This window comes from Polypterus senegalus, chromosome 7 (genome assembly GCF_016835505.1).
Source record: "Polypterus senegalus isolate Bchr_013 chromosome 7, ASM1683550v1, whole genome shotgun sequence".
Classification (NCBI taxonomy): domain Eukaryota; kingdom Metazoa; phylum Chordata; class Cladistia; order Polypteriformes; family Polypteridae; genus Polypterus; species Polypterus senegalus.
The window spans coordinates 39,571,390-39,596,819 of NC_053160.1; the positions used below are offsets into that span (position 1 = coordinate 39,571,390).

The following is a 25,430-nucleotide window of genomic DNA, read 5'->3' on the forward strand; positions in this document are numbered from 1 at the left end:
TCAGAAATTAAAACAGCTTCAGTTTACAATATTCATGTCCATGTCTATTATTTGATTCTGTAAGCCCACTAAAACCGTTTTAAATAAAAAAAAAAACATTTGCGATTTGGGGCAAATTTACGTGTGCGATTACATACGATTAATCAAGATTAATTCTTACACAGCCTCTAATTAATTGGATTAATTTTTTAATCGAGTCCCACCTAATATATATATATATGTAGATATATATATGTAGATTTATATATATATGTGTATATACAGTATATATGTAGATATGTATATGTTGTATATACAGTATGTATATATATGTGTATAGATGTGTATATATATATATTTATATATACAGTCATGTGAAAACATTAGGACACCCTTTGAAAGCATGTGGTTTTTTGTAACATTTTTAATAAATGGTTATTTCATCTCCGTTTCAACAATACAGAGAGATTAAAGTAATCCAACTAAACAAAGAAAACTGAAGAAAAGTCTTTTCAAGATCTTCTGTAAATGTCATTCTACAAAAATGCCTATTCTAACTGAGGAAAAGATAGGACACCCTTGCCCCTAATAGCGAGTGTTACCTCCTTTGGCTGAAATAACTGCAGTGAGACGGTTCTTGTAGCCATCTACCAGTCTTCGACATCGGTCTGAGGAAATTTTACCCCACTCCTCAATGCAGAACTTTTTCAGCTGTGAGATGTTTGAGGGGTTTCTTGCACGTACAGCCCTTTTCAAGTCACCCCACAGCATCTCAATGGGATTCAAATCTGGACTTTGACTTGGCCATTCCAGGACTCTCCATTTCTTCTTTTCAGCCAATCTTTGGTTGATTTACTAGTATGTTTTGGGTCATTGTCATGTTGCATGGTCCAGTTCCGCTTCAGCTTTAATTTTCTAACTGATGGTCTCACATGTTCTTCAAGCACCTTCTGATACACAGTAGAATTCATCGTGGATTCTATGATGGTGAGCTGACCAGGTCCTGCTGCAGCAAAGCAGCCCCAAACCATGACACTTCCACCTCCATGCTTCACAGTTGGTATGAGGTTCTTTTCTTGGAATGCTGTGTTTGGTTTACGCCAAACATGTCCTCTGCTGTTGTGTCCAAATAATTCAATTTTGGACTCATCTGTCCAAAGAACATTATTCCAGAAGTCCTGGTCTTTGTCAACTTTATCTCTGGCAAATGTCAGTCTGGCCTCGATGTTTCTCTTGGAAAGCAAAGGTTTCCTCCTTGCACACCTCCCATGCAAGTTAAACTTGTACAGTCTCTTTCTGATTGTAGAGGCATGTACTTCTACATCAACAGTAGCCAGAGCCTGCTGTAGTTCTCGAGATGACACTTTAGGGTTTTGGAGACCTCTTTTAGCATCTTGCGGTCTGCTCTTGGGGTGAACTTGCTGGGGCGACCAGTCCTGGGCATGTTGGCAGTTGTTTTGAAAGCCCTCCACTTGTAGACTATCTTCCGGACAGTGGAATGGCTGATTTCAAAATCTTTTGAGATCTTTTAAATCCTTCCCAGACTCATAGGCTGCTACAATCTTTTTCTGAAGTCCTCTGACAGCTCTTTTGTTCTCACCATGGTGCTCACTCTCACTTCAACAGTCAGGAGCACACCAAACTAAATGTCTGAGGTTTAAATAGGGCAAGCCTCATTCAACATGCAGAGTAACGATCTACTAATTATGTGCACCTGGTGTGATATACCTGTGTGAGATCTGAGCCAATTTAAGAGGGAATACATGTGAGGGTGTCCTATCTTTTCCTCAGTTAGAATAGGCATTTTGTAGAATGACATTTACAGAAGATCTTGAAAAGACTTTTCTTCAGTTTTCTTTGTTTAGTTGGATTACTTTAATCTCTGTATTGTTGAAACGGAGATGAAATAACCATTTATTAAAAATGTTACAAAAAACCACATGCTTTCAAAGGGTGTCCTAATGTTTTCACATGACTGTATATATTTATATATATGTTTATATGTATATATATGTTTATATATGTGTCTATGTGTATATATATATATATATATATATATATATATATATATATATACCAGCAACACTCATATCAATGACAAAACAATTACATTAACAATCATCTTACGTTATTTTTAAAATGTTTGCTTTTCTTTTCATAACTTCTTTAACACACTACTTCTCATTTCTGCTGGCTGGTATTCTGCTAGTATATATATATATATATATATGTATATATACATACGTATGTATATATGTATATCTCTTCAAATCTTTTTTTAATCCTCTGAACTTGACGCTGACACACATTGAAGGTGATTTGGTCTTCTGGCTCTTGATAATCAACACTTTAGTCTCAGGGTGAATCTTAGGCATGTTTGCAGAGGTCTAGTTGCAGTTGATGTGAAGGTCTAGTGTAGTGAATAGCAGGAGTTTCTACAAAATAGAGAAGCGACAAGACTTTTGTCAGGGACAGTGTATATGTGTATATATATATATATATATATATATATATATATATATATATGAACAGAATCGTGACAAAGGGCAGCCCTGGCGGAGTCCAACTCTCACTGGAAGCGGGCTCGACTTACTGCCGCAATGCGGACCAAGCTCTGACACGGTTGTACAGGGACCGAACAGCTCTTATCAGGGGGTCCGGTACCCCATACTCCCGGAGCACCCCCCACAGGATTCCCCAAGGGACACAGTCGAACGCCTTTTCCAAGTCCACAAAACACATGTAGAGCAAACTCCCATGCACCCTTCAGGATTCTGCTAAGGGTGTACAGCTGGTCCACTGTTCCGCGGCCAGGACGAAAACCACACTGTTCCTCCTGAATCCGAGGTTTGACTATCCGACGGACCCTTCTCTCCAGAACCCCCGAATAGACTTTTCCAGGGAGGCTGAGGAGTGTGATCCCTCTATAGTTGGAACACACCCTCCGTCCCCTTTTAAAGAGGGGACCACCACCCCAGTCTGCCAATCCAGAGGCACTGTCCCGATGTCCATGTGATGTTGCAGAGATGTGTCAACCAAGACAGTCCTACAACATCCAGAGCCTTAAGGAACTCGGTATCTCATCCACCCCGGGGCCCTGCCACCAAGGAGTTTTTTGACCACCTTGGTGACTTCAGTCCCAGAGATGGGAGAGCCCACCTCAGAGTCCCCAGGCTCTGCTTCCTCATTGGAAGGCATGTTAGTTGGATTGAGGAGGTCTTCGAAGTACTCCCCCACCGACCCTAGCGTCCCGAGTGAGGTCAGCAGCGCACCATCCCCACCATATACGGTGTTGACACTGCACTGCTTCCCCCTCCTTAGACGCTGGATGGTGGACCAGAATCTCCTTGAAGCCGTCCAAAGTCGTTCTCCATGGCTCTCCAAACTCCTCCCATGCCCAAGTTTTGCCTCAGCAACACCGAAGCTGCATTCCGCTTGGCCTGCCGGTACCTATCAGCTGCCTCCAGAGACCCACAGGACAAAAAGTCCTATAGGACTCCTTCTTCAGCTTGATGGCATCCCTCACCGCCGGTGTCCACCAACGGGTTCGGGGATTGCCGCCACGACAGGCACCGACCACCTTGCGGCCACAGCTCCGGTCAGCGCCTCAACAATAGAGGCACGGAACATGGCCCATTCTGACTCAATGTCCCCCACCTCCCTCGTGACGTGGTTGAAGTTCTGCCGAGGTGGGAGTTGAAGCTACTTCTGACAGGGACTCTGCCAGCCGTTACCAGCACACAACACGTTTGGGCCTACCAGGTCTGACCGGCATCTTCCCCCACCATCGAAGCCAACTCACCACCAGGTGGTGATCAGTTGACAGCTCCGCCCCTCTCTTCACCCAAGTGTCCAAGACATATGGCCGCAAGTCCGATGACACGACAACAAAGTTGATCATCGAAATGAGGCCTATGTTGTCCTGGTGCCTAGTGCACATATGAACACCGTTATGCGTGAACATGGTGTTCTTACGGACAATCCGTGACGAGCACAGAAGTCCAATAACAAAACACCGCTCGGGTTCAGATCAGGGGGGCCATTTCTCCCAATCACACCCTTCCAGGTCTCACTGTCATTGCCCATGTGAGCATTGAAGTCTCCCAGCAAAGCGAGGGAATCCCAGAAGGTATGCCCTCTAGCACCCCTCCAGAGACTCCAAAAAGGGTGGATACTCCAAACTGCTGTTCGGTGCATACGCACAAACAACAGTCAGGACCCTTCCCCCCACCCGAAGGCGGAGGGAGGCCACCCTCTCGTCCACCGGGGTAAACCCCAATGCACAGGCTCCAAGTCGGGGGGCAATAAGTATGCCCACACCTGCTGGTGCCTCTCACCGGGGGCAACTCCAGAGTGGTAGAGAGTCCAGCCCCTCTCAAGGAGTCTAGAGTCCAAGCTGTGCGTCGAGGTGAGCCCGACTATATCTAGCCGGAACCTCTGACCTCGCGCACTAGCTCAGGCTCCTTCCCCTTCAGAGAGTGACATTCCACGTCCCAAGAGCCAGTTTCTGTAGCTGAGGATCAGACCGCCAAGGTCCCCGTTTTTGGCCACCACCCAACTCACACTGCACCCAACCTCCTTGGCCCCTCCCATAGGTGGTGAGCCCATGGGGAGGAGGACCCACGTTACCTCTTCGGGCTGTGCCCAGCCGAGCCCCATGGGTGCAGGCTCGGCCACCAGGCGCTCGCTATCGAGCCCCACCTCCAGGCCTGGCTCCAGAGGGGGGCCCCGATGACCTGCGTCCGGGTAAGGGAAAACATTGTTTTTGCTCTTCGTTGGAGGTTTGTTGAACCGCTCTTTGTCTCATCCCTCACCTAGGACCAGTTTTCCTTGGGTGACCCTACCAGGGGCATAAAGCCCGGACAACATAGCTCCTAGGATCATTGGGACACGCAAACCCCTCCACCACAATAAGGTGACGGTTCAAGGAGGGGCTAATCAGTACCTCATTAAGTAAAATGAGGTGTGCTTGTTTTGGAATTCCTCTGTAGAAACTGGAAGAAAATTACTGCAATACATAGAGATGGTGATTTAAGAAAAAATTGAAGTGGTCTCTTAATTTATTCAAAAACTGTATATTTTCACAGTGTTGTGGGGGAGTAGTAGTAGTATAAAAAGCATATTGCTATTGTTTTGTTTGTTTAACTGCATAGTTTTGGTTTCTGCACGTCTTCTCATCACAGTATCGGATTTGAAGACAGCGGAATTTGTTTGTGTTTTCACACAAACTTCTTAAGTAACTGAATGAAGAAATGTCGCTGCTTTTAATTGACCCATTCATTTTTGCTAAAGTGTGATACATTCAAATATTAATTTTTATGATTGAAATAAATGGCACGTTTGAATAATTTATGAACCTTGATCAACCCGGTAGCATTACAGTTTGCTTCTGGAAAGCTTTTCTTTTAACCCTAATTTGTGGTTTCTTGGGCCAGTAAGCGCAGGACCTACATGTGCAGGGATAAAAAAGTTTGAGTAGTTCGAAGGAGGAAAATAGGACGGAAGAAAAGAGAGGGTAAAACCTAAGATAAAAGGAGAGAGTAGGATTGGCCTTCAGTCAGTGCTGAGGACAGGAGGTAGAGAAAGGGCTGTGGCACTCCAGGGGTGAATTTCCCCTGCTGAGCTGTGAAGCAGGAGTTATCTGGGCTCATGTAAATTTGTAGATGGCAAAGGATAGAGGTAGGAAGCCCACAGCAGGTACCAACTGAGGTGGCCAGGATGAAAGCTTGATAGCATATGCCGGTGTTTCAGACCTGCCACAAGACCCTAGGTGGGTGAGCAGGGGAGACAAGAGAAAGTGGCCTGACTGCATTTTTATTTTTGTTTTTTTTTTTTAATGGAAACATTTATTGGAATTTATTGTCTAAACACACTATTTTTATGAATTATTTATTTATGAAGAATGCACTGCAATATTTATTTGGACAGTGACTGTTTCAATAAATGCACTAAGTACTTTACACCAATTTGTTGCTTGTTTGTGCCCTCACTGCATTAGTCCATCCCTGGTTTTATGACTTTTGATGTACAAGGAACAAGAATTTTCCACGCTTTGGGCACTCCAGGCCACCATAGAGAGAAGCTGTTTGGATGGTTTGTGTATATTGATTTATTTTATGTGTAGCTGTGTTTGGAATTTGATTCAGTGTAGGTATCAGACTGAATTAGAATTCTTCATGAGTGTAAAAATAGTAAATATGGTGGTTTTGAAGAATCAATTCCTTCATGACTGGTTGTTTGCTTGAATATGAATATTTCACTGCCTGTTTTTTAGAACCTCTCTTCAGACATTATTTAACTTAAATTTAACATTGAACATTCTAAGTTGATGCGCAATGAAAAGCTGTACCCCTTTGTCCTTCATTTTCCTCCTTTGCTTGCCATGACTGTTAAAACAAGCACAATCAAAGATACAATAGATGTGTCTGAGGACACTGGACGTCATTGTTGCCTACTAGGAGGCTATTATGCTTGAGAGGAAATTCTTCTGTAGTTTTTACTTTATTTCCTCCAACTAGTAAAGTTTGATGATCTTCTTGATGTTAGTGAGACTTGAACGTTCATTTTGTACTAGATCCAAGCTTTGTTCTCATGATAGGCTGTGCTTGAAAAGCACTCCATCTTTGTGCCACTGCACAACAGAGAGAAAGAGAGAGAGAGAGTGCTTCATGCAAACCTTAATCATTATAAATTGTGATAAACTAGGCCATTACATTCATGAAAGAGTTTATTTTTGTTTATCTGGGAATTTATATGACTGTTTGTTTCTCAAAGCTGAGCAGAAATACCATCTTACCTTTTGTCATTAGGTGTGATTTATTTTACTTTATTTCACATGTGTACTCCAAAACTGAAGTCTTTGTTATGAAAATGTTTCAGTTGCCGTTCCAGTCTTTAGTTCACTGGCCCACCCCCCAAAAAATAAAACAGCTTTATATCAATTTGCTTGATCTTTCAATTTAGATATGTCACAGCCATGTTTTTAAAACATTCATAAACTAATCTGAAAATTTTAACTTGCATTCTAATTCAGTTAGTGTAGAGGTGTTACCATAACAATTGGGCAAAGTTAAAAAAAAAAAAAAAAAATCTGGAATTTGCGATTACTTTTCTTTACAGGAAGACAGTACTGTTCTAGTCATTTAGAATTGCCTATTGTTTATCAAATAACTTTTGCCTTCATTTTGTGGCATAGTAACAGTGTAAGCACAGTAAAGGTAAAAATGTCTGTCTTGATGAGAACAATAAGCATGGCCAGTTTCCATTGGTTCATCTGAATAACAGAGTGAACCAAAATACTTGAAACAGAATCTGAAGTTTTTTTTTTTTTTCTCACATTCATAACACTACTCCCACATACAGTTATCTAATTGAATTAACATCTAATTTAAAACTATGTCATTTATGTTACAGCAATTTAATTTTTGTCCTTAAAATCTTTTGAAACACTTTTTTTCAGAAAGTTGTCATCAAAACTTTATTCCTTTTTTAATAATTAGTATTGGTTGCCAAGACTTTTAATATTATGCTATTTTGTGAAGCAGATTTGTTGAGTTAACTGTACCAGACTAGTTGGGGCAAAGTTACTGTGTTTTTTTTTCCTTTCTTTTTGGGAAACTAATCTTAAAAGGAGGAATGCTGCTTTTAACACACACTATTTTTAATCCGTAACAACACAGTCTAAACCTTGCAGGCCATATTAAAATAGTTTATGCCACTTTTGAAAAGAGGACATTTAAACACTAAATGTGAAAACTGTAGCTGTAGCTGTAATTTATGCTGTGTGGACCGTCTTTCAGCAAGTGTTGTATCTTTAGTGAATGGTAAATCAAAGTGAATGCTTGTTCAAATCAGAAAACATGAAACCTAGATCATGTCAAAGAGTTAGCTGCTTGCACAGATGCACACCTATATTAGTAAATGTAGGGTTCTAGCAAGTGGTTTATCTAATGTTTTTCCTTTGAATTTAGATTGAATTTGTGGTCAAAACTCTTGGTACCCTAGGAGTTTCTAACCTACTTTTTTAAAATAACATGAAATTTTGGAAAAGTTGATGGCTTTCTTAGTTTTGCTAATTTCTTGTCCTACTGAGAATAGAGACAAAGAAAAAAAATAAAGCTTATAATTTTTATATAGTACCTTAAAAATGATTTTCATGACCTTTTAAAAAGCATCTAAATGCCTCTAATACTTCCTGTAGGCATAATATAGTTTATTGCATCTTTCTATTGCACTTTTTATCCATCTGCATTAGAGTAACCCTCTCATTCCACTTCTTTTTTCAGTCTTTAGCTCTAGTGGGACGGAGATCAGGGCTAATTGCTGACCACTCCAGAGCAGTCCATTATTTCATCTTTAGCCATTTTATGCATGCTATTAGATATAAATTTAGGATTGTTAATACTGCTGAAAGACCTAATATTGTGGATGAAGACCAGTTTTAGTATACTGTATTGACTGTTATAGTTTAAAGTACAGTATATTTGTTTTCCCCAGATTATATGGTGCTACTCCTCCTTGAACCGTCACCTTATCGTGGTGGAGGGGTTTGCGTGTCCCAATGATCCTAGGAGCTATGTTATCCGGGGCTTTATGCCTGGTAGAACCACCCAAGGCAAACTGGTCCTAGGTGAGGGATGAGACAAAGAGCGGTTCAACAAACCTCCGATGAAGAGCAAAAACTTTGGACAACGTTTTCCCTTGCCGGACGCTGGTCACGGGCCCCCTCTGGAGCCAGGCCTGGAGGTGGGGCTCGATGGCGGCGCCTGGTGGCGGGCCTGCACCCATGGGGCTCGGCGGGCACAGCCCGAATAGGTAACGTGGGTCCTCCTCCCCATGGACTCACCACCTATGGGAGGGGCCAAGGAGGTTGGGTGCAGTGTGAGTTGGGTGGTGGCCGAAGGCGGGGACCTTGGCGGTCTGATCCTCGGCTACAGAAACTGGCTCTTGGGGCGTGGAATGTCACCTCTCTGGAGGGGAAGGAGCCTGAGCTAGTGCGCGAGGTGAGAGGTTCGGCTAGATATAGTCGGACTCACCTCGGCACAGCTTGGACTCTGGAACCAATCTCCTTGAGAGGGGCTGGACTCTCTACCACTCTGGAGTTGCCCGGTGAGGCGCCGAGCAGGTGTGGGCATACTTATTGCCCCGACTTGGAGCCTGTGCATTGGGGTTTACCCGGTGGGCGAGGGTGGCCTCCCTCCGCCGGGTGGGGAAGGGTCCTGACTGTTGTTTGTGCATATGCACCAACAGCAGTTTGGAGTATCCACCCTTTTGGAGTCTCTGGAGGGTTGCTAGAGGGCATACCTTCTGGGGATTCCCTCGTTTTGCTGGGAGACTTCAATGCTCCGTGGGCAATGACAGTGAGACCTGGAAGGGCGTGATTGGGAGGAATGGCCCCGATCTGAACCCGGCGGTGTTTTGTTATTGGACTTCTGTGCTCGTCATGGATTGTCCATAACGAACACCATGTTCAAGCATAAGGGTGTTCATATGTGCACTTGGCACCAGGACACCCTAGGCCTCAGGTCGATGATCGACTTTGTGGTCGTGTCGTGGACTTGCGGCCATATGTCTTGGACACTCGGGTGAAGAGAGGGGCGGAGCTGTCAACTGATCACCACCTGGTGGTGAGTTGGCCGATGGTGGGGAAGATGCGGTCAGACCTGGTAGGCCCAAGCGTGTTGTGAGGGTCTGCTGGGAGCGGCTGGCAGAGTCCCCTGTCAGAAGTAGCTTCAACTCCCACCTCCGCAGAACTTCAACCACGTCCCGAGGGAGGTGGGGACATTGAGTCGAATGGGCCATGTTCCGTGCCTCTATTGTTGAGGCGGCTGACGGAGCTGTGGCCGCAAGGTGGTGGTGCCTGTCGTGGCGGCAATCCCGAACCCGTTGGTGGACACGGCGGTGAGGGATGCCGTCAAGCTGAAGAAGGAGTCCTATAGGACTTTTTTGTCCTGTGGGTCTCTGGAGGCAGCTGATAGGTACCGGCAGGCCAAGCGGAGCAGCTTCGTTGTTGCTGAGGCAAAACTTCGGGCATGGGAGGAGTTTGGAGAGCCATGGAGAGCGACTTTGGACGGCCGAGGAGATTCTGGTCCACCGTCCGGCGTCTCAGGAGGGAAGCAGTGCAGTGTCAACACCGTATATGGTGGGGATGGTGCGCTGCTGACCTCGACTTCGGGCGTGGGTCGGTGGGAGGAGTACTTGAAGACCTCCTCAATCCCACTAACATGCCTTCCAATGAGGAAGCAGAGCCTGGGGACTCTGAGGTGGGCTCTCCCATCTCTGGGACTGAAGTCACCGAGGTGGTCAAAAACTCCTTGGTGGCAGGGCCCGGGGTGGATGAGATCGCCGGAGTTCCTTAAGGCTCTGGATGTTGTAGGACTGTCTTGGTTGACACGTCTCTGCAACATCGCATGGACATCGGGACAGTGCCTCTGGATTGGCAGACCGGGGTGGTGGTCCCCTCTTTAAAAGGGGACGGAGGGTGTGTTCCAACTATAGAGGGATCACACTCCTCAGCCTCCCTGGAAAAGTCTATTCGGGGTTCTGGAGAGGAGGGTCCGTCAGATAGTTGAACCTCGGATTCAGGAGGAACAGTGTGGTTTTCGTCCTGGTCGCGGAACAGTGGACCAGCTCTTCACCCTTAGCAGAGTCCTGGAGGGTGCATGGGAGTTTGCCCGACCGTCTACATGTGTTTTGTGGACTTGGAAAGGCATTCGACCGTGTCCCTCGGGAATCCTGTGGGGGTGCTCGGGAGTATGGGGTACGGACCCCTGATAAGAGCTGTTCGGTCTCTGTACAACCGGTGTCAGAGCTTGGTCCGCATTGCCGGCAGTAAGTCGAGCCCGTTTCCAGTGAGAGTTGGACTCCGCCAGGGCTGCCCTTTGTCACCGATTCTGTTCATAACTTTTATGGACAGAATTTCTAGGCGCAGCCAGGGTGTTGAAGGGGTCGGTTTGGTGGACTCAGGATTGGGTCACTGCTTTTTGCAGATGATGTTGTCCTGTTTGCTTCATCAGGCCGTGATCTTCAGCTCTCTCTGGATCGATTCGCAGCTGTGTGTGAAGCGGCTGGGATGAGAATCAGCACCTCCAAATCCGGGAGCATGGTCCTCAGCCGGAAAAGGGTGGAGTGCCCTCTCAGGGTTGGGGGAGAGATCCTGCCCCAAGTGGAGGAGTTCAAGTATCTCGGGATCTTGTTCACGAGTGAGGGAAGAATGGAGCGTGAGGGACTATGTCTCCCGGCTGGCCTGGGAACGCCTTGGGATTCTCCCGGAAGAGCTGGAAGAAGTGGCCGGGGAGAGGGAAGTCTGGGCCTCTCTGCTTAAGCTGCTGCCCCCGCGACCCGACCTCGGATAAGCGGAAGAGGATGGATGGATGGATGGATATATGGTGCTATGCACATGTTCAAAACCTCAAGCACAAGAGATTAAAGACAACTGCACAGTGTTATGTAAGCTCCTCATTGTTTGACTGTAGGAAGAACATTGTTTTCTTTGAAGACATATTTTTAAAATTTGTAAAGAAATGGATGATTTGAATTTCCTAACAATTCTAATTTTATGTATTTTTTACAGATCATTTGCCCATTAGGACTTTGGTATGTTTTTGCAAAGCCCATTCTGTTTGTCTTTCACTTCCAGCAGTGGTGGCCTCTTGGGCCTCTGAAAATACAACCTTTGTTGGTTTAGTGTATTTGTGGACAGTATAGGTGAAAGGCATTCTGCCAGATCTCTTTCTAGATCGGTCTGTACCTCTTTGGAAGTGGTACTGCAACGGCCGACCCCTTACCCAGCCGGCAGCTACACCTCCAAGACCTGTGGCCTGGATAAATTACTGAGGTGAATCTTTTAAAATCAAGCCGTACCTCTAACAAATACAATTTTTCCCCACAATCGACGGATTAAACATAGACACACAAAAGCAGATATGTAAAATTAAGTGAATAGTTATATTAAATGAAATAATAACAAAAAATGTAAATTTTTACACACAAAAAATAAATTATATGTATATCCCTCCACCAAACTAACAATGTGACAACACCATATATACAATAACCAAAACCCTTCCTTGTCCCAGTAACATATAACAAACATAAAACACGAATAGATAAGTGGATACAGAAATGCCAATGATCGTGAATTTGAGTCAGAGTATAAAACTGTCCTGAATAAAGATGACTGTTCAACAGATAGGTGATATGTTTGAATTTCCAGGGAAAAAAAAAAAAATGGAGCAACCTCACTGTGAATCCTCGGCGTGTGGTGGACAATGTAGATCAACCCCTGGGTCTCTTGTGATGATTGAAACGATGTAAGTCCGGCAGAATGAAAAACAAACAGGATCCCAAAGCGCGATTTAGAAAAATAGCAGGTACTAGTGGTTCATGGTAATGAATTGTGATCTCCGTCTTTCTCTTTCCCCTTTCTCTGTTCCCTCCTGATTGGTTATATAGTGATGAACTGGCTGTAGTTGATTAATTGTGAACAGGTGCTTTCCATCTTGGGGCTGCAGTCTCCCTCCATCATCCGTCCCCTCTGCACTTATGGGGACAACATTCACTGACACACAAATGATAGACAGCAAACGGGATGATGGAAACAAAACACACTCAGTACAAACATTGAAAACACTATACTATATATGTAGCCCCGCTACAGTACTGTTTTTGCAACAGTTACTGCCAACTATTAATAGTATTGTGGTCACTTTTCTTCTTTCATCCCCATCCAAAAACTTACTGTTTTTTGAAAGTACTGCAAACAGTAGAAACATAAACCCCAAGGTGTTTATGAATGAATTTGTGTAGTATTGGCACTCTTTATATTTGTTGGTTATTTTTTTGTGACATCCATGGATAGTTATTTGCTCCTAGTCATTTTCACAGAGGAATTCCTGAGGAGCATCACAGCTGTTATGTCACTTTAGAAGTTTATACATGTCAATTTTTTCCTTAAAGTTACTTACAATCTAATATAGATGAAGTGATGAACACAGGAAATACTGTGTGAATTAGATCAGAATCAATTGAATTTTTGTGGATAGTGCCAATGATAATAATAAATATTAATAATTTATTACATTTATATAGTGCTTTTCATCATACTCAAAGTAATTTACACAGTAAGTGTTGAACCACCACTAATGAGCAGCATCCACCTGGATGCTAATTTGCACCAGTACGCTCACCGCATATTAGCTGTTAGGTGGTGAAGGGGTGAGAGATTATTAGCCAATCAAAGACATGGGATGATTGGGGGGCCAAAATGACCAGGCAGTGGTGAACAATTTAGCCAGGACATCGGGATATACCCTACTCTTTATGAAAGATGCCCAGGGATCGTTAATGATCACAAAGAGTCAGAACCTCGGTTTTATGTCTCCTCTGAAGGACAGCGGCATTTTTACAGCATAGTGTCCCCGTCACTGCCCTGGGAAATTGGGATTCACATTCGGACCACAGGGTAGGTGCCTCTTGCTGGCCTCACCAACACCTCTTCAGCAGCAACCCAAGAGTTTTCTGGTTGGTCTCTCCAATTACTGTCTGGGCCCAAACATGCTTAGCTTCAGGTGGATGACCTGTTCTGAAGTGCATGTGTTGTGGCTGCTGGCAGTTATTAATAATTAATTTATATCTGAGACATTGTGCATAATTATAATAATATACAAGACCATATCCTTGTATATAAAAATGAAACTTACACTTTTGTTCCACTTTATGCCTAACCAGGACAGTGTTACAGACAAAAAATCACCTAAAAGAAAAGAATTTGGAGTCACTAGCTTTAATTTAGATGCCAGATAATCAAATGTGTAAAATATTAATCTTTTCAATCTCTTAAACATTTCTAACCTTCATGTATATGTGCCTGTGCCTAATTCATATTCTTCTCCTGTGAAATGCATCCTTCATTTCTGCTTTTTGTTTGTTTTAATGATTTGGGTTACTTTGCATCTATGTATAGCCATTAACAACTGTGTATTTTACTTAGGCTCTGAGTTTGGGTCACTGACCAACAGAATGTCAATATCAGAAGGCCGTCTAGTGTAATTCGGTCTTGTAGTGTAATTCGGTCTTGTTTTACTCTTGTTTTTAGCAAGCCAGTGTTTGACATAGAGCTCAGGAAACTGCTCAAGTGATGGGTCTTGTGACTAAATCCTGCAAGGTTTAGACGTTGAGTGAGTTTTGCACTATTGATTTTATTCTGTTCTGTGTTGAAAAGCCACATTCACACTGAAGAGCTGAAGTAGGCAGTACAAGCATGATCTCAACAAGGTGTAGAATATTGTGGAAATCTGTATAATAAAGCCCTTTTTTCAGTAAGAGTTCCCACAAACTGTTGTTAAGAGTAAGACAAGAGAATTGACATTTAATCAGAATTTCTAGCAATCTGCATATAAGTCTAATTTTCTCCAAAGGAGGTCAAATCATCTGGCCATGAATCATGATAGAAGTATGAGAAGCAACAAATGATTGCATGCCCATGTGAGTTTTCTTGATGTGTAATTACCCCTCATATTTTCAAACTTTCCAGTTTCTTGACTGCAACCTCTACTGTTTTCTCAACATGTAATTGAAAGTTATCTCTGAAGTTCGTGAGAGTTGAGGTAATGCCTGTACTGTTCACTGGCTTTCCCTGCCTTTTAGATTTCAGTCTGTCAGATCTGTGTGTTCACCTGGGGCACCACATTTTTATGCTGAGCAAGTGATTCTAGCCTAGTGTTTTACAGAAACTCCTGCAACTTTCTATTCTTTAACGGTCTTGTCTGCTATCCCCTTGATTGTGAGAACACAACTTACAATGGCTGCTACAGTTTAAGGCAAAATCAAAGATGACGGTGTGAAAGTAATCAGCCTTGAACACAGAAAAAGGTTTGGGACAGCCACCCGTATGCTTAATCCCTGGCTGAAAAAGGGCAAATACAAGCACAGTTTTGAACAGGTTTGAGTCCAAAACACAACTGAATGCATGTGGAGCTTGTCTTGCTTTTAACGTAGATTGGCGGAAGTGAGGTTCTTGTAGCTGGAACTGGAAGTGACGTCATGAAGCCAGAACTGAAAGTGACGTCTTCAGGGCCAGACTTGGGCAGAATTTTCCATATTTAATCTGCAGAAATATCGGAGGAAAGATTATTGTACCCTGCCGTCCCCTGGCCTGGCATGAAATTACCTTTGGTTGCTCCCTCTAGCTGTCTTCCATGTGCACGTGTGTGACAACGGGGGCATGCATTCCTTCAGCTCTGCTCCAGCCATGGATATGAGTGCTAGTGGATGAGACAGAAGGCCACAGTATACATGAAAATGATAAAGAAGAATTTCTTCTACCTTTTAAAACACATTTTGAAAAAATTTAGCTGTTCACTTTATAAACAACAAACAGGGGGCACACATTTTCACAGCTTTGCTCCAACTTGGACAATAAATGTCCCTTCCAGTGTATAGAACAGTTGGGGGCAGTAAAGAAAAAAGTGACAAAATACTTTTACACGTTTTTTCGAGAAAATGTGTATTTGATGCTTGAAAAATGACATATTTATCAAATTTCATCTTTCCACTGTAAAATGTGCAAAACACTAAAAGTACAAAGTCAGAAGTATAGAAAGCATAATCCATCCATCCATTTTCTAACCCGCTGAATCCGAATACAGGGTCACGGGGGGCCGCTGGAGCCAATCCCAGCCAACACAGGGCACAAGGCAGGAACCAATCCCAGGCAGGGTGCCAACCCACCGCAGGACACACACAAACACACCCACACACCAAGCATACACTAGGGCCAATTTAGAGTCGCCAATCCACCTAACCTGCATGTCTTTGGATTGTGGGAGGAAATCGGAGTGCCCGGAGGAAACCCACGCAGACACGGGGAGAACATGCAAACTCCACGCAGGGAGGACCTGGGAAGCGAACCCGGGTCTCCTAACTGCGAGGCAGCAGCGCTACCACTGCGCCACCGTGCCGCCCTAGAAAGCATAATATTGAAAGAAATAATAATAATAATGAATAATAATAATAAGGAAATATCCACCCAGAAAAACTACTTGAGTAAATGTTTAAGAGCAAGGCTCCACTTATGGTGTAAAATGGATTAGTGCATTTATTTTAACAATTGTCTTAAAATGTCTTTGGTTCATGGTGTCGAAGAATTCATTGGTAACAGAACATATAGTGCATATGCCAAATCGACTGAAGTCACAACTAACAAAGTGGCATTTATCAATACCACTTAAACGATGTTAACTATTTGCAGTCAATCACAGTGCTCCCCAGTAAAAGGACAGCAACATGGAAACAACAAGCAAGTGTCTGTGTGTGCATGTTTACTGAAGGACAGGCTGACATTTTGTATGGAGCATATGTTAAATCAAAAGGGAAACTGTAAGCAAAGATGCGTTAACATAAGGAGATCCATGACAATCGCACCTTAGTGTGCCTGTGCCAAATTATAATGGACAGCTGAATTCCAAGGGGCATAGATATCTTCATAACTGGGGACATAACTGCATGATGGGCAGATGAATTTCAAATGTTTTGCGTGCCTTCCTTTTGTTTTGATGACCATTATATTCAGCCCTTCATTCATTATTCTGGTACAAGAGTAATCGGCTTCTTGTTGAAGCTCACCATTTGGAATGCATGGCTGATTCGTGTACTTAGAAATATTTTTGGTGGTGTGTGGCTCCAAGTCTGATGTCATTTTTACCATAAGTCCTTCGCACCCAGCATGTACATGTGAAATGTATAAACCAGCTTTTATACAGTTCACGGATATCCAAGTAGGAACTTGTACCGACACATATGTTAATGGTATATTGCTCAACAATAAAAAAAGACCTTTTTCATCTGTTACAACATAATTAGTTTAAAGTTTCAATGATTCTCATTTAAATTAACATTTAACTCATTTACATGTGCTTCAATAACCCAGCTATTCACAGAAATCTGTCTTCTAAAAGGCCACGTGAACCCTTATTCTGAAGAGAAAGCGGGTTATTGGCCTCTGAGAAAATTGATTATCAGAGATATGTTTCTCTGCAAATAATCGGAAGAGAAACCTAACTCAACATTTTTTTTATTGAAGTAAAAATACCTCTGTTGTTATTCCAGCAGCACTGAGTGTAAGGTAAGAAAGAAGCACATATAATGGGTTCTTTGCAAGGTTCAATCACACAGCCAAGCAGGACAATGCGCAGCATGCATTACAGTAGCAGAAACCTATAAATAAAGTCAATTTGACTAAACATATTTGTAAAGCACAAAACTGTCATAGGTGTCATACTAATTTTTAGATTGACAGTGGCCGATGATGATATTTAACTCTTTTTCTTTTTTTTTATTTTTTTGAGATTAATGATTTTGGAGCATTTTTCCAAAAGAGAACTACACAAGATTACTTGCACAATTATTGAGTAATCAGGTTTCTGGCTTAATTGGGTTAGTCAGTTTAACTCGATTATGTGTGTGCATGTAAACACACTGATTGAGTGATTGAAGCTAGTTAGTAAAATACCTAAAAGTCTTACCTGACCAAGGACAGAGACAAGAGATAATAGTGGCCACAATTCTTTAAAAAGAAAAATACATTCTTTAAATGTCAGCAAAAGGGTGGAAAATGGTAGGAATGTAATCATAAAAGTTGGAGATTTGCTTAATAATTTTCTTTATTGAAAGTATTCTGGGTTAATGGAAATTAGGAAAAGTACAGTATAAAAATAGGTGTTTGCCAGAACATTTTGTCTTTTGTATTGATTTTGTTCGAGATTATTTTATCTGCTCACTTATCCTGCAGTTCTTACTCAAATTTGTTTAGAACTTTCCTTTGCAATAAACATTTTTATGCATATTTTGATCAGAAGGAACCCTCATGGTAGTCCTTCACACTCAATATATTTTATCAAGTAGGCCACAAGGAACAAAAATTAACATTTATGGAGAACACAACTGTAAAAGTAAATGACTAAGATAAGAACATCACCTTCCCTGGGTCTTTATAAAACAGGCCTTGTGTCCCTTTCTGCCTGGTGGGATGGTTCCCTCAAATCTATCCTGTTAGTATACAAAGGCAGTCCCCCTTTTCACCCCTCATCTGTGTCTGTTACAGTCTTTTAACCCTGACCTTTTTCCTTTTGCTAATTAATTCTATGCCCTAAGCCGTCTTCCCAACTCTAGACTCGGTTAGCTTCTGGCTTTGAGGTTGCTTTTATCCATTCTGTTTGGGTCACTTCTGAGGCCTGAAAGACCAGGTTAGATGTCACTGTAGCTGCATCATTTTATCTTTAGTCCTATTTTTTTATTACTGTTAAAAGGCAGCTTCTCATGTTCAAATTCTTTTGTATAGAAATTGCACATTCCCATATGTTCCAGTTGCTGAGGAATGGCAGAATACTGGTCACCAGAGTATTCTTCGGGTTAAATGCTTACGTGAGATGCGTCTATACCAGTGGTGGTGAACCTATGGCACGCGTGCCAAAGGGGGCACTCAGAGCCCTCTCAGTGGGCATGCACGCCGTCGTCCGAGCACAGAGTTCGTTACTATAAAGCCAGAGGGATGCGGGGCCGGGCTGCTCCCCTCACCGCTCCCCCTCTTCACGCGCGCGGAGGACTTTTCTCACATCACCCGCCCTCTGCCCAGCAGCCCAATGGGAGCTTTCTTCCTCTCCTGTCTGGGGTAGGCGGCGGCACACATGCTGCTTGAGGGTGCGGCGGACTGCAGCCTTTGAGCCTGTGATTCTCGTGGTGGGGTTGGAGGAGATGTGGTATAGCGGGTCCACAGCTCAAAATTGAAAAGGCCAGTTTTAACAGATAATTGCCGCACTCACGGCTTAAAGGGGGTTATGGTAGAGTGGCCGGAGCGGTTTCCGGTAGCTTTGTGATGCGGGCAGTCCTCGCTTAAGCGCACAGGTGAGGAGTTGTCCGCATCTGTAATTATTGCCGGGAGTTGCTAATTGCCACACCTGATCCACGACCCGTAATATATAATGGAAGCTTTGGGGGCGGAGCTTAATAGGGAAGTGAAACACTTGAGAGGATCGAAGGGATGACAAAGGACAGCACAGTCAGTTATGAAAATGAAATCCTTAAAGTGTGGAATTCTCTGCCAAATAATCTTAAGTCAATGAAGGCACTTGAGATTGCTTTTCTTACTTTGTTTGGAACATCTTATGCTTGTGCGCAGCTGTTTTCAGCTTTGAATTAAATCAAATCTGACACCAGAAACAGACTAACAGATGACCTGAGTGCTGCATGTGTTGCTCTCAAACTTGCAAAGTATGAGCCAAGGTTAGACAAATTATCAGCATGCATACAACAGCAAAAAGCACATTAATTGTTCAAAAGCATACCGAATGCAAACTTTTACCTTTCAACAAAAAGTTGTTTGTATCATTGAAAGCTCCATTATTATGTTTTTCTTTTAAGACAAAATATGTTAATGTATGAGTGGCTTTTCTAAATTAAAAGCTCAGTAGATAGACAGACAGAGCATCAGTATTGGCAGTTCCGTCCAATTTATCATCCAGCTGCACTCCCAGGTATTTATAGGTCTGTACCCTCTGCACACACTCACCTCTGATGATCACGGGGTCCATGAGGGGCCTGGGCCTCCTAAAATCCACCATTAGCTCCTTGGTTATGCTGGTGTTCAGTTTTAGGTGGTATTCAGGTTAAATTGCCATGTTGGCACTTTGCGATAAATAAGTGGGTTTTGGATTGCAGTTTGGGCACTTTGTTTCTAAATGGTCCGCCATCACTGGTCTATACAGTTGCCCAATCGATGCTTAGCCCTGTTTTTATAGCCTGAGTGACACACGGTTCTAATACTAAGGAGGTTAGCCTGACATTTTTCTATTGAGACTGCAACTTATTTTCTTTTCTTGTATATCCAACAGAATATAGGGCTCCTACTCCTACTGTATCCTACCATTCTGCACAGCATGTTAAGGATCACTGCTGCTGCCAGAGTAGATCTATATTGTCTCCAGAGGTTGTTTGTAGCACCCCATTGGGATGTGTCATCCTTCTTGTACTATTACCCTTGCATCTTTTTGCAGGCCTAATTTTGTCTTAAATTTACATATACTTTTACCATAGGCACTCTTTTTGCATTGGGCTGCTTTAAGCGAATGTAAAAATTTTTAAGTATTAAGTAAGACTTTGCTTAAAAAATGATTATAGAGTACAAGTCAGATAGAGAAATTATAATTTTTTTTTTTTATACCACTGCTTAATTTTTTTTTTCAGCATTGTTATTTTTGTTTTGCAGGTCGGTAGGAGTATCTGTTTGGCACCTGTGTACAGACCAACCACAAAACAGACAGTTGATCACAGTGGATGAAAAACTAGTAAGAGCCTTTAATATTGACTGTATGTGTTCCTTTTGTGGGAGATTGTTGTTAAAACTTACACAGACTAACAAAAAAAATGAATGAATACATTTTAAGTGAATATCAGTCTTGGAAGGCATACATTTGAATCACAGCAGCGTATTTTAACATTGTTCACCCTGTACTTGCGGCTTTCCTTGCCATGCTGCAGCTATAACATGAAAAAATTAAGTCTTCCAGAAATATACAAAACTAGATTACAGTGTCACCAGCTTCTGAGGTTTCAGTGTCACCTCAGAAGCACCAGCTTCTTTAAAGACAAAGCTGAGTGAATGAAGCTAGTTATAAAGAAAGCATCCATAGAAGAAGAACGGTTGAGAGCCTGAATTAAGATAGCAGCATCATATAGTTCAGTGCACCTACACAAGTAAATTACAGGTCTAACTCCACACTGTAGTGTCAACATGTTCTTTTGTCATACCGCCCATTCCACACAATTTGCCCCTTTAACAAGAATTCCATAAAAGTCCTTATGATAATATTGCATAGATTTTTACAGACCTTTCATTCTTAAATATTACTGCATCAAAAATGTAGTTGCCCATCACACTGTTAATACTTCTTAAACTTATACTTCATGATAAGCCATGAGGTCCTCTGTCCTCTTGGGAGCACTCTATGGTCTCAGTCTGTCTCTCACCAATTAGATACTCAGAAATGCTGATAATCTGCTGAGTCTCCTGTGATTTAACATTCATAAGGAATTTTCTTTTCCTCCACACTGGTATTCACATTTTTGTTTCTCTTGGATTGGGAGCCCCCATGCAACATTTCATATCACCTTGTTTATGCCATATTTTGTATTTAAAACAATTACAAAATAACACCTTCAATCGGTCAGAGAGTTCATTTCAGGTTTTACTTAACATTTTGGTGTTTATTTTATTAGAGAGTCATATTTCTATCAGTAGCATTCATTCTGAAGATGCCACAATTTCATTGGACACACTGTGTTAGTGGTATCATTAAATATGATGAATAGGACATTTTGTACACGCAGATCTATGGCCCTGTTTGTCATGCTCACATATGCTTTGGCCTGTCTATGTATTTTTCTTTTTTGTTCTGTAATTCAGGAAACTGGCAAAGACCAGCCATTAATGTCATATTGTTGCTTTATTCAAGTCATTTTAGGCCTTATTATTGGCATTGACCAATCATTTTGTATTCAATATAGGCTTAAAAACAGTAGGTTTTTTAGTAGTAAGTGCTTAAAATGGAGCACTACAGCACTTAAGGAAATGATATAAGCCCAAAATTCAGGAGGTTTTGTTTAATATAACATATACAATTGTGGTCCAAATGTATAATTTTCGCATTCCACATAAGAAAAAAAAAATATTGTTAAAGCCCTGCAGACATAACACTAATGTATGTGATTAAAGATTAAGCATTTAAAAAAATAGTGTGGTTAGAATCCTAATGTAAGAGTGAAACAGAAGGTCTACAGGACAGTAGTGAGACCAGCTATGTTATATGGGTGATGGAGACGGTGGCACTGATCAAAAAAAACAGGAGACAGATCTGCAGGTAGCAGAGTTAAAGATGCTAAGATTTGCATTGGGAGTGACGAGGATGGACAGGCTTAGAAATGATTACATTAGAGGGTCAGTTCAGGTTGGATGGTTGGGAGACAAAGTCAGAGAAGCGAGATTGTGTTGATTTGGACATGTGCAGAGGGGAGATGCTGGGTATATTGGGGAAAGGATGCTAAGGGTAAAGCTGCCAGACAAGATCAAAAGAGGAAGGCCTAAGAGAAGGTTGATGGATATGGTGAGAGAGGACATGCAGGTGATAGGTGTGACAGAGCAAGATGCAGAGGATAAGAAGATATGGAAAACGGTGATCCACTGTGGCAACCCTAAATGGAGCAGCTGAAAGAAGAAGGGGGATGACACATCATTTAAAGTCAGAGATTGTATGTAATTGTTTCACAATATAAACATTATGCAACTTGCTACCTTAATCTTGCACTTTCACAGTGCCTTGTAACTACTCATGAAAAATAAGTAAGAAACATTGACAAAGTGATATTAAACATCTTATACAGGTGCTGGTCATAAAATTAGAATATCATGACAAAGTTGATTTATTTCAGTAATTCCATTCAAAAAGTGAAACTTGTATATTAGATTCATTCATTACACACAGACTGATGTATTTCAAATGTTTATTTATTTTAATTTTGATGATTATAACTGACAACTAATGAAAGTCCCAAATTCATTTTCCAGCTGTGTATTTTGCATAAATACTTTGTTATCCCCAAAATGAAAAAAATATCCTTTTATGAGTGATTATAATATTAAAAATTGAATAGTGAAAAAACTATTTTAAAATTGGCATTCAGTTGTTGCTGGTTGGTCCTACAAGTCTGAGGGTTTTCAAACAGTGCCTTTTTAACATCTTTACAGTCTCCCCAGGTAAATTTTAAATCTATAACATAATATGGAAAGATGGAAAACATTTTTTGAGAAAACTGCATGTCTCTACACAGGATTTCATTCTGTGGAGTTGTAATGCTCAGCACAGCTGACTGGCACTGAATCTTGGACCTTTTGGATTACAAAGAAAATATTTCATCCTGGAAAGCTAAAGATAGACCTTTATCTGCTCAGTGGCCGAGCCAGCCTCTAACCTTCAAAGGCACACTGCCATGCCTGTGACATCCGTCTGGGTCAGCCTCATTCCCCTCATGCATGTGCCTAGACTGTTAAATTGGTCAGTGTAGCTTGCAACTTACTTTTTGTCATAATAGCAATCTGTCTTATAGCAGCGAGTATCTCACGTGACTTGTAAAGAATGATAAAGATGGTATTCCATTCATTGTTGAACCCGCTTAATCCTTTTCAGGGTTGAAGGGTTGTATTGTACATTCTTTACACATATACAACAGCAATTTAGCAGTACCAATTAAAACAAGCGTAGGACTGTTAACTTCACAGTATATTTATTGCACACAGCCACTAATGCATTTCACATTTCACCATATCCTTAAAATAAATGTGTGGAAGCACATAGGCCTAACTGTACTTAAAGTAGTCTGTTAACTTGGAAGCAACAAAATACATAACAGGTCTTAAGAAATTATAGAAATGTGTACTTAGTCATATATATAATACATAAAAAACAAAAAAGTATTCACATGCCATTTGAATAAAAACATCCATCCATCCGTCCATTATCCAACCTGTTATATCCTAACAGGATCACGTGGGTCTGCTGGAGCCAATCCCAGCCAACACGGCGCAAGGCAGGAAACACACCCTGGGCAGGGCACACACAAACTGCCACACACTAGGGACAATTTTGGATCGCCAATGCACCTAAAACCTGCATGTCTTTGGACTATGGGAGGAAACTGGAAGATACTCACTCAGACACGGGGAGAACATGCCAACTCCACGCAGGGAGGACCCAGAAGCGAACCCAGGTCTCCTAACTGCAAGGCAGCTGTGCTACCACTGCACCACCGTGCCTCCCTGAATAAAAACAGTTACATTGAATTTGGGTAATGAAACATTGTATTTAAATAGAACAGCAATGCTTATTTCTAGGAATTCAAAAAGTCCTCTTATTTTAATAGAATCTAGGAGGCTTTGCTTGCCAATTCCCGTGTTTGGTTTTCCGGATACACAATTTTAAGATTTTTTTTTTCTTTGAATTGTTGCTATTTCATTAGTTTCACTTTTATTTCAGATTTTATTTCTGTACAAACAATATTTGGAATCTTTTGTGTCCCAATATGCTGAATCTTTTAAATGAGGTCAGTGAGACATGCGTTTAATGACTTTTTACCATAATTTAGGATAGGTTTCTCTGTTTGGAATTTCAGCACAGACAAAGCAATCTACATCATAAGCAGTTAAAAAAAAATTTTCAGCCTTTTGAATTAATAAATAATAATAATAATACATTTTATTTGAAGCGCCTTTCAAAAAACTCAAGGTTCACAGTACAATCAGATAAAAAAATAAACATTCAATGGCTAAAAAATTTAAAATCCAAATAAAACATCAGATAAAACACCAGTAACAATTACAGTGAATAAGCAATTTTGAACAGATGAGTTTTAAGATTAGCCTGAAATTGGTGAAGGGTAGTCATATTCCTTAGATAAGCAGGTCATGAGTTCCATAAGGAAGGTGCTGATCTGCTAAATGCTCGATATCCCATCGTGACAAGACGTGCTAATGGATTATTTAAGTTGATGGAAGAAGAGGATCTGAGCATACGAGAGGGTTTAATGACTTGTAGGAGCTGTGAGAGATATGTAGGGGCAAGATTATGAATAGCCTTATATGTAAGGACTAAAATTTTGTAGTTGATCCTAAACTTTATTGGCAGCCAATGAAGCTGCTGAATAACAGGTGTAATGTGATCAGAATAGGGTGTTTTAGTAATTATACGAGCAGCCGAATTTTGAACAAGTTGAAGTTTATGTAGTAACTTTTGGGGCAGACCAAAGAGAAGTGAGTTGCAATAGTCCAGGCGGGAGGTGACCAAACTGTTGACTAAAATGGCAGTAGAGTGATTTGACAAAAATGGACGCAGGCGATTAATGTTACGCAGGTGGAAGTAAGCTACTCGAGTAACAGAAATAATGTGAGAGTGAAAAGACAACGTGCTGTCCAGAATTACAGCAAGGCTTTTTATCTAATTTGTACAGGTAACAGATGTGTTGTCTATTAATACTGAGATCTTTGATGCCTTCACTATTGCAGATTTCGCGCCCATAAGAAGCACCTCAGTTTTATTAGAGTTCAACTGCAAGAAGTTAGAAGAGAACCAAGACTTGATCTCAGCAAGGCAATCAGTAAGTGAGGATGGTGGAAGCGATGCAGATGGTGAAGTTGAGATATATAACTGGGTATCATCTTCGTAACAATGAAAGTTTATCTTCCATTTATGAAAAATGACACCCAAAGAAAGCAAATAAATGATAAACAGCAGGGGGCAAAGGACAGAACCCTGAGGAACCCCAGATACTACAGGAGTGGGAGTAGAGGTACATGTGTCCAGCTGAATGAATTGAGTTCTGTCTGTCAGATATGACTTAACACTAGAATT

At 41.7% G+C, this 25,430-nt stretch overlaps 1 protein-coding gene across 1 annotated transcript in view; it reads left to right on the top strand.

Moving 5' to 3' along the window:
• Window positions 1–25,430, top strand: part of ndufs4 (NADH:ubiquinone oxidoreductase subunit S4) — a 150,191-nt gene that overhangs the window by 36,128 nt on the left and 88,633 nt on the right. Inside the window, exon 2 of the mRNA XM_039758510.1 lies at window positions 20,240–20,318. Coding sequence (XP_039614444.1) covers window positions 20,240–20,318 — 79 coding nt within the window. The remainder of the gene's footprint in view (window positions 1–20,239; window positions 20,319–25,430) is intronic.